This window comes from Cucurbita moschata, unplaced genomic scaffold (genome assembly GCF_002738365.1).
Source record: "Cucurbita moschata cultivar Rifu unplaced genomic scaffold, Cmos_1.0 Cmo_Scf00003, whole genome shotgun sequence".
Classification (NCBI taxonomy): domain Eukaryota; kingdom Viridiplantae; phylum Streptophyta; class Magnoliopsida; order Cucurbitales; family Cucurbitaceae; genus Cucurbita; species Cucurbita moschata.
In genome coordinates, this window is record NW_019268519.1 from 4045135 (window position 1) to 4055353 (window position 10219).

Here is a 10219-nt window from a genome sequence, read left to right on the forward strand (position 1 = left end):
TATTCCATTTATTCTTTTTATCAAATATTAATTATTTTCTCATAATTTTGGTTAATAAATCGTAATAAAAATTAAAATAATTTGGGGCATCAAAATTAAATCCGACTTTATAAGTTTTTAATATTAAATATAAATAAAATTTAAAAAATAAGTAAAAAAAAATTACAATAATCGAAAAATAAACTTAAATTTGCTACAACTACAACTACCTTATAAGTTTAAAGAGTGATTTTAAATTAAAAGACCTAATTAAATTTTATTTTACAGTAATTAAAAATAATTTTTTCAACGACCTATTAAAATTTAAACCCATTTAGGACTTATTAAACTAAATAAAATAAAAATTCAAACATGGTTACCACGTTTTTAGCCCCCTTAAATTAATCGATAAATTTAAAATAAAAAAAATTAATTCTATAATCCAAATATTGGTAACAAAAATTCCTTTTATCCTAAGCTTTCAAGCTATTTAATTTATAATAAAATGAATTTTTGTTGTTATTTATTGTAATCGTGTTCGTTAATTAAGATATATTTTATTAAATTAGTTAATGAAATTGAATTTAAAAAATTGTGTTTAAATTTAAGTAAAAGTAAAGTATTTTTAGGAAAATTTAGTGTTCATCGCAAAATTTAAAAAAAAAAAAAAAAAAAAAAAAAACGGATCGTGTATAGTGTATACTCATTGCAAAAGTTTTACAGTAATAATTTTATATAAACAGAAAATCAAAATAATTAAATTCATCCCTACCATAGCTTCACGCTGTAATCGCAGTTCTTTGAAACAATCTTCGCCGCCGCACTCAACTGATCCACCGTCACATCGCAAAATACCTTCACTCTGATCTTCCAACTCTTCACCGATCCTATTTTCAGTTTAATCGGCGCTCGAATCTCCACTTTGAACGGTACCGCATGCCGATTCTGCGAATCGATCATCGCGTTGGTCGCTTTGTTCGATAGATTAACACCAGAGCCTCTCACAGACGATCGGAACACAGTGATGTTTTTCTCTGGCTGAAAGAAATCAGGCAAAACGCCATCGGAAAGCTTCTCATCAGAGAAATAGATTCGAACCGAACTACCTGTTAGGTAATAGATTCCGATCTTCTTGTTCGGATTATCCGCTCGAACGGCAACATCGAAATTAGGCGAAATCGCGGATGTGGACGAGGCAGTCAAGTTCAGTCCTCTAATGGCGATGGAATCGATCGAGTAATTAGGCGATTTAGGGCGAACGACGAAGTAAAAAACCGCAGCAGCAATACCTAGAAGAACGACGAGGATTACGAAGAGAGCGAGAAGCCAGCAGAGACAGCAACAGCAGCGACTACGGCTGCGGCGGTGCTTGCGGCGAGTATAGCGATCGAAGTGGTAAGCATTTTCGGGAGGCGGAACGCGGTACACCTGATCCTTGGGGATCTGGATGACGTAGGTGCCAGGAGCAGGAGAAGGCTTTTCAGCGGCGGCGGACAGAGAGGGAGGCTTGGAGTCAGAGGCAACGGAGGAGGTGCTCGGACGAGGAGAGTCCGCGGGATGGACGCGGTCGGCCATGGGAGGCGGAGAGAGAGATTTGAAATTTGACGACGACGACGACGACGAAGAAGGTGGGAGAAGGGGAGAGCTGGGGTTTATATATAAATTATAATTAAAATAAAATAATAAAATAAATAAAATAAAAAGTGAGGTACAGTTAAGCATTGGGTGTCAGAGATTTGAGGACGACGCGCTGCAATCGCCAGACGCCGAATACGACAAAACAAGTATGTCTATTTCACGCGCCTTTTCTGCTTTCTTTCCTTACAAGCATGGGGCCCACTTTCTTTTATCTAAAAAAAATTTCTAATTTTAAAATTAATAATTATGATTTTCAAATTAATAGATAATCATCCTACTAATCTAAATTATCCAATTCAAATAATAAATATTAAGCAATGTTAAATTTTTTCCGATCAAATCTCGGATTTAAAATATAAAAATTTCAATTTAATTTATAAATTTGAAAATTTTTAATTATATTAATCCGACCAACAAAAAAAATAAGGTTACAACTTAACGATATTTTTAAAAATATTAAAAATATTTAACATTTATAACTAAGGTTAATGACGTAGTAATTTTTTTATATTCGAATTACAGTTAAATAGTATTTTTTTTAATAATTAAAAAATAATAACTCTACAGCTCAATTAAAAAAATAAAAATTTGGGTTGGATTGTAAACTCTATTTTGACGTCAAATTTTAAATCCAAATTACGTACACTTTTTACCGTCAAATTTACAATTTTAACTTTAAAAAAAAAATATTTTTTAAAATTTTTAATAAAAAATGTTGATAATAATAAAAAAGAATAAGAAAATTGAAAAAAAAAAAAAAAGACAAAAATTTGGAAAGTTGGGAGACACGGGAATTATGTCTCGTATCTTTGTTTTGTTGTAGAAGCTTCCTCACGTGGGAAGGGATACCCTTCATTCTAAACAGGCTGCCCAGCGTGGCCGTGGGGCAGTCCTAAAGTAATTTATTTTCTAATTTTCCTTTTTTTTTTCTTTATAATTATTACCATGTGAAAATTATATACTTTTGTTCGTGAACTTCAACCGGATTAAAATATCGAATACGGAAACAAAATATAGACACACAGACAAACACTAATTTACATCAACACATCTGGTCGTTGTGGATGCGTGTTATCATCTTGTGGATTGTTTAAGAGAAAATGACTGAATATTGGTCGTCGTCGCTGCTCGTTGCTATAGGTAAGGAGATGCCGCTGCCGGAGCCAAAGAGTAGAAATCCCCAAAAGTAAAAATTTAATATTTTTCTAATATGTATGACTTTGGTCGGGTCGGCTCAACTCGATATTTTGTTCACTAAATTTGAAATCGAATTGAACTAAATCGACCCCGAGAAATTAATCCAACTCAACTCAACTTTTATTATGATCTAAGTTGGGTTGGTTTGAGTTTTCAAACTATCAGGTTCGATATACACCTCTAGTTAATGGTTTCCGTCCGACAATTTTAAAATATAAGTTTAATTAATTATTAAATTAGTTATTAATTTTTCAATTTTGTGTTTAATAATAATTATATATATATATATATAAAAAGATGGCTCAAGCCAGCTTAATGCCAACCATATTGGAAGGATAGGAAGATAAATTGCAAAAAAGTCCACAATTTATTTTTTATTTTGAAAATATCCACAAATCTTTATATTTCTTTCATTTGATTCAATCAAACATAAATTCCTTTCATCCTTGCCTCTCATGTCATTTATTTTGTTTGTTTCTCTTATTTTTTAAAATTTAATTTTATATATTTTTGTCAACTCTACCAATTTTGGCTCGGTCCCTGAGTACGTATCACTTTCAGTTACGCCCTCGAACTTTTAGAAGTTTTGGTTTTGTATCCTCAAAATTTTCAATTAGATCCCTATTAAGTATGAGATCCCACATCGGGTAGGGAGGAAAACGAAGCATAAGAGTGTAAAAACCTCTCCCTAACAGACGCATTTTAAGACTATGAGGTTGACGATGATATGTAACGGGTCAAAGCGAACAATATCTACTAGTGGTGAACTTGGGAGATTCAAAAAATAGTGTTATCGACTCAAAAAATGGCGCAAAATTGACAAAACGACAGCTTATTGATACCCGAAAACAATGGTGTTAGCAAGAAAAAAGTTGAGTTAGAGCTTCTGTACCATGGATTATCTTTTCTACTGCACAATCACTGAAAGTTCTTCATACACAGTCTTCATGTCTGGTCTCTCAGCTGCTGGTAGAGTACATCTTAGAGCCATTTCAAGCATATCTTCGACCCGTTTGGGCGGCTTTTCATCACGGTCGATGTCCAGCATCGTCCTGTCGATGCACTCATCGAAGCGGTTTTCTCTAGCTAAGTACCTGACCCTGTCTGTTAGATCAACAACTCCAGGAATCCCACAAACTATTTCCCCTGAACTGCTTCCTGTTAAGAGCTCCAACAAGATGACTCCAAATGCATAGACATCACTCTTCAACGATGGACAGGGCTTGCTCGAGCTTGCGAATTCGGGTGGCCGATAGCCTAAGGCACCTGCATTCAAAACTTGCTCCGCTGTGCCAGCCGGGGTTAATATGCGGTGTAGACTGTAATCTGTAAGTCGTGCATTCATCGTCGAAGTTTCTAACAAAATGTTCGAGGATTTCAGGTTGCCGTGAGGGATCGTCTTCACGTTATGGAAGTAGTTTAAACATCGAGCTATGTCCAAAGCAACTTTAAGACGGTCCAGTAGAGATAACGGCAAGACTCCGCCTCGCTCCGTCTCTGCAGAAAAACAAAGAAGTTCATTCAGTCAATCAATCACATTGGATATGATTCTATATCAAAGTTTCCAACTTTCTAAGAGTTACTCGGCGTATATGTCGACGTGTTTGTCGACGAAAAGGCCGACGGATTTGATCTTACCTTGAAGATAGAAAGCCAAAGACTGTGCATTTATAAAAGTTGATATAAGAAGCTTCTCATGATCCCTGGGGCCCCAATAGTATCCATTAATGGATACTAAATTTGGATGTTTGATGCTCCCAAGCTTCTTCACTTCTCTTGCAAATTCCTTTTTTCCTTTGGCCATTCTCTCCCTCAGCCACTTGACAGCCAATACATGTCCCGAGTCGAGTGTCGCCTTGTATAACGTCCCGTGGCAACTTTTCCCTACAATTTCGGCCGGAGCACGAGAAAGTTCTTCAGCAGTGAACATCAAGGAGCCATCAAAAAGATGTAGATCCCCAGCCAATTTATCAGGAGACCGAACTTTTAGTACTCGAGGATTATCGAGATGTTGGTAGCTCTTCGAAGGCGATGGATTTGAAGATGACATGAGAGACATGGGTGAGGAGGACATGCCTTCTCCTTTTCCCAATGATTCATGATAGCCAACATCTCTAGCCTTGTCTGAAACAGACCACACGTCGCCACCAACATGACCCTCCTCCCCTCGGTTAGATGGAGGTATTGATGCATTCTTCTTTGTATCGGTTTCGGAACGACGAGTAACAGAAGAAGCTTCTTCCAAGGTACCTTCCTTTCCATCATTGGTTGAACTGCTCCTACGGTCAAGCCTTCGAGCTCTGTAATACAATATAATACAAAAAAGAACTACCAATGCAGCAACGACGATCAAGCCTGCAATGAGAACGATTCTAACGACCGGTTTCATATGAGGCTTGTGCATGGTTGAAGGTGTCAGACCAGGGAAGTCCTTTGGATTTCCTGGGGAAGAAGGAAAAACTAGCAAGGAGTTTCCTGGATGGAATGATGATTCAGAAAACCTCATCAAGTTCCCAGGAACTTCCCCAGAGAGATTGTTAAACGACACATCAAAGCCGTTCAAACTATTTGGAAGGTTATCCGGGATGACGCCGTCAAAATAGTTTTTTGACAGATTTAGATATACCAAGCTGTGGAGCTTACTCAATTCCGATGGTAAACGACCCGTCAATGAGTTTCGTGACAGATCAAGAGATATCAGGCTCGAATTCTGTAAAGAAGAACTAGAAGTAGAATCTATACTCTCATAGAGTGGGATACGACCTGTAAAATTGTTGCCTGAGAGATTAATATCAGTCAACTTCAAAGAGTGAAAAAGAGTAGAAGGGAGAGGACCGTTAAGCCGGTTATGGCTTAAATCAATAATCTTGAGTTCGGGATAGGTACTCAACACGGTCGGAAGAATGCCCTCCAATGAGTTATTGGAGACATTCAACAAAGTAAGCCTTAAGAATTGAGAAGACTTGTTTGATAACGTTCCAGTCAATGAATTCGAACTTAACTGAATAACTTCGACATGATTTCCCCAGCTTTGAATCCGAGATAAGTCGCCCGACAGCATATTATTACTAAGATCTATAACATTACAATGCCCAATAATGGTGGGCAAGGAGCCTGTCAATTTGTTTGAAGATATATTAAGCTTCTTCAGAGTTGTTGATGTAATACTCCCAACTGGACCTGCCATGATTAAGTCGTTAGATGTTAAGATGCTCGATAACGGGATGAACCACGAGTCGAGATGCTCCACAGGGGGGTGTGTTCAGGTAAATCACAGGAATCTGATATTATAAAACATTAAGACTAGTTTGAGAAAGATTCATTAGATAGAATGATTCAAACATGAGGAAAGAATCGCATTAGAAAGCAAAAGAAACAGAGCCATAGATACATTTTCTTTCTTGAAGGCAGTTTTTCCTTGGCAAGATAGATCCTTATGTAAAAGGACGTGAAAGGTCTTAATGTAACAGCCCCAAGTCTACCGCTAACAGACATTGTACTGTTTGAGTTTTCCCTTCCGGGCTTCCCCTCAAGGTTTTCAAATATGTCTACTAGGGAGAGGTTTCCACAACCTTATAAGGAATGTTTCGTTCCCCTCTCCAACTGATGTGGGATCTCACAATCCACCCCCCTTGGGGGCCCAGCGTCCTCGTTGGCACACCGCTCAGTGTCTGGCTCTGATATCATTTGTAACAACTCAAGCTCACTGCTAGTATATATTGTCCGCTTTGGCCCGTTACGTATTGCCGTTAGCCTCACAGTTTTAAAACGCATCTACTAGGGAGAGGATTTCACACCCTTACAAGGAGTGCTTTGTTCTCCTCTCCAATCAATGTGGGATCTCACAATCGGTTGGAGAGGAGAACAAAGCACTCCTTATAAGGGTGTGGAAACCTCTCCCTACTAGACACGTTTTAAAACCTCGAGGGGAAGCCTATGAAGAAAAAACTCAAAGAGGACAAGATCTGCTACCGGTGGACTTGAACGGTTACAGTTAACAACTTCAAAATTCAAATAGTTAAGATATTAACAAATCAAGTATCAATTACAATTAAAAAAACAAATCCAGAGAGAGCATATAGTATTCCTTAAAAGGACAGTGTATTATATGAATACCTTGAAGTTGGTTAAAGCTAAGATCCAGCTCGGTCAAGAGCATCGAGCTCTCACGTAAGAGGGCATTTGGAAGCGACCCTGATAACTCATTGCTTCCAAGTCGAAGTATACGTAGAGAGACCACAAAATTGAAGGGAGGTACAGTACCAGTAAACTGATTGTTACTAGCATCAAAAACATCCAAGCTATCAAAATAAGGCATCCCATCATGAGGAAAAAGCACACCATTCAACAGGTTATGGCTAACATTCAGATACTGAACCGAGGCAACAAAAGACGGATTCCTAACTCCGACGTCCACCGAACCAGTAAACCGATTACTACTCAAGTCAACATATACAACACTGCCCAATTGTGACAAAAGAAGAGTGATATCCCCCAAAAATCCATTACCCCGCACGTCCACGTACTTCAACTTCTCAAGTTTACCAAAACCAGAAGGAAAAGCTCCAACAAACTGGTTTGAAGAAAGATTGATCGACACCAAGTTAACCAACCCGATTGAAAAACCAGCAACCGAACCGCGAAACTTGTTACGAGATAGATTCAAGAGTTCAAGGGATTTCAACAAACCAACTTTCACAATATTCCCAGTGAACTGATTGTTTGAAAGTGACAAATTACGAAGCATAGAAAGGCCAGAAATGGCAGCAAAGCTAAATTCACCAACTAGTTCGGCATTGTCAAAAGTAAGAGCTATAACACGGCCATTAACACAAACAATCCCAAACCAATTAGTGGGACAGCCATCAGAATCCAAGGACTTCGAATCCCATGAATCAAGTTGCCCAGAAGGGTCTTGAACAATGCCTTTCTTTAGCTCCAAAAGTGCAGCAAAATCAGATTGTCCCAATACATTTACAAACATGAACAGGCATATTATCAAACAGGTTATCTGCATTGCTTAAAAACCCACCAAACAGCCCAATTTCTCAGTACAACGAACACAAACAAAACCACTAAAGCCCAATTTGGCAAACCAGATAGTCAAGAACAGAAACAAGGAAATCAAAACACAATAATTGGGAACCAAAGAAACAGGGGAAGAATTTACAGAACTCACAGATTGCGCAAAAGGGGAAGAGCGAAATCAGATGCCAAAATCAGGGGTCAGATCCCAAGAATTGCAAGGAATCAAACATGATGGGAAGAGCAAGAGAATCAAAGCATAAGAGAAAAACAGGAAAACCCACATCCCAAAAGGAGGGGAAAATCAAAATTGAGGGATTTAGGAGGTTGAAGAAGGCATGGAAATGGCGGTGGAGATAAAATCGGTGAGAAAATTGGTGAAAATTGAAGGGGAAATTAAAGGGAGGGCTTGAAAATGAAGATCGGGGGCTGAGTAGCAGTAGGAGTGGGAAGCTGGTAGGTAGTGCTGCCAACTAATCACCCTGTTTTCGTTTATTGAAGGAGAGAGAAACAGAGAATGAATGAGATGAGGGTTTGATGATGCCTTGACTTTGACTTCAGAGTTCATCAGATCCCAATGCAATTCACCACTCATTTCCTTTCATACGGACTAAATTAATTTATAATTTAATCTAAAAATATATATCTTCTAATTTTTCTATTATTTAAAAAAAAAATTAATTTTTATAAACGATTCCACCCTCGAAGTAGATATCTGTACGATTATTGGATTGACAAGTTCACTTATTTTAAGTATCGAAGAACGACGTTCAGACACATCTACTTTTCATCTAATTTTCATCCAACATCCTAACAATTTTATGGTTCGACGATATTTTGAGACGTTTATGAAAAATTAATAATAATATTATAAATTTTGAAAGAAAAAGAGCATTTAAAATTTTTTTTTTAAACTGTATTTGTGGTATATATGCCATTCAAAATATATATATATATATATTCATCTCCCCAAGGTTATATACTGTGAACCGTTATTACTCTCTTGCTTGTTTATATAACGTCTCTTTCAAAAATCTTTTTTTCGAAAATCTCTCTCTGCCCTCGTTTCCTAAAACCTTCTCTTAAACCGAAGCCAGAGGCTCGAGCATACGTTGTTTGGCCGTAAGCGACGTAAGAATGAATTGACTTAGCTCACTTGTCGTGAAAGTGAGTGCCGCACACTCGCAAGTCTACTGCCATTAAGACTGCAATTGTGACAAAATATATATATATAATTATTTAATGTACTATCGTCATGAATATCTAAAAAAATAAATTTATAATATGTTTTTAAATTTTATGTTTCATGAGTCCGAAGTATATTTAAAATTTTTAAAGTTAATTACTTAATTAAATTTTTTATCTAATAAAATCTTAAAATTTTTAATTTTGTGTTAACTATTTTATAAATATTTTAAAAAGAAACTTATTATAATTATAAGTTGGTGGGTTATTAGATATTTTTTTAAAAGTAAATTTAAATTAAATCACCAATTTTTTTTTTTTTAAATAATTGATTTATTTTTTCCTTTGTATAAATTTTAATCTCCAAGGAAAAATGACAAAGTTGACTTTAATTAAATAATAATTTGATGCTTGAAATTTGTGCATCAAATAAAAAATAAAAAATAAAAAAATCACTTGAGTTTTATTTAATAGAATTAGCATCTGTCTTTGAATGCATTTATTTATAATTATTTGAGGGGGAAAAAACCAAAAATAAATAAATAGTAATTTTGAAAATTTACTATTATTTTAATCTCAAGTTGTTTAAATTTAATGGGTAACTATTATTACTTTATTTTTATATTTAATTTAACGAGTTTCATTTTAATTTTATTAAATTCAACTCTAAATATGAATAACCCCATGAAATTAATATAAATAAATAATCTTTTTAAAAAACTTTTTAAATATGGAAAGAAAATTGATATAAATAATTCAACTAATTAAAAAATATACGCTCCATAAAGAAATGAGAAAATTTGACACAATCGTCTTGAATTATTGTCAGAACTCTAAACGAAGCCATTGGAAAATAACGAGACAAGAGAATTATGAAAATGCCACGGACATGCTGTCAAAACTTAAAAAGAATACAAAATAAACGAAACCCGAGAAAAATAACGAGACAAGTGAATTACGAAAATGCCATGGACATGCTGGCAAAATTAAAAAAAAAATACAAAATAAACAAAACCCGAGAAAAATAACGAGACAGGAAAATTACGAAAATGCCACTAGAGCTAGGTGGACATAGAGAATGGCATTGCTTTTAATGCAAAGATGCCCAAAGAAAGTGACACATACATCCATCCTTTTAAAGAGGCCACAAAAAAAAAAAAAAAAAAAAAAAAAAAAAAAAAAAAAAAAAAAAAAA

The 10219-nt window shown here is 35.7% G+C and overlaps 2 protein-coding genes across 2 annotated transcripts; both read right to left on the minus strand.

The window, feature by feature from the left end:
• Positions 1-688: 688 nt before the first annotated feature.
• On the minus strand, positions 689-1632 carry LOC111439401 (NDR1/HIN1-like protein 13). Its single transcript, XM_023077100.1, has one exon. The coding sequence runs from the start codon at positions 1552-1554 to the stop codon at positions 748-750; it is 807 nt and encodes a 268-aa protein (XP_022932868.1). The 5' UTR covers positions 1555-1632; the 3' UTR covers positions 689-747.
• A 1939-nt stretch (positions 1633-3571) lies between these two features.
• Positions 3572-8380, minus strand: LOC111436137 (probable inactive receptor kinase At5g10020). The gene is made up of 3 exons (XM_023073834.1): positions 6931-8380; positions 4453-5994; positions 3572-4311 (listed from the first exon to the last, which is right to left on the minus strand). Exons 1-3 carry the CDS (start codon positions 7829-7831, stop codon positions 3722-3724), a joined length of 3033 nt encoding a protein of 1010 aa, XP_022929602.1. The 5' UTR covers positions 7832-8380; the 3' UTR covers positions 3572-3721.
• Positions 8381-10219: the final 1839 nt, after the last annotated feature.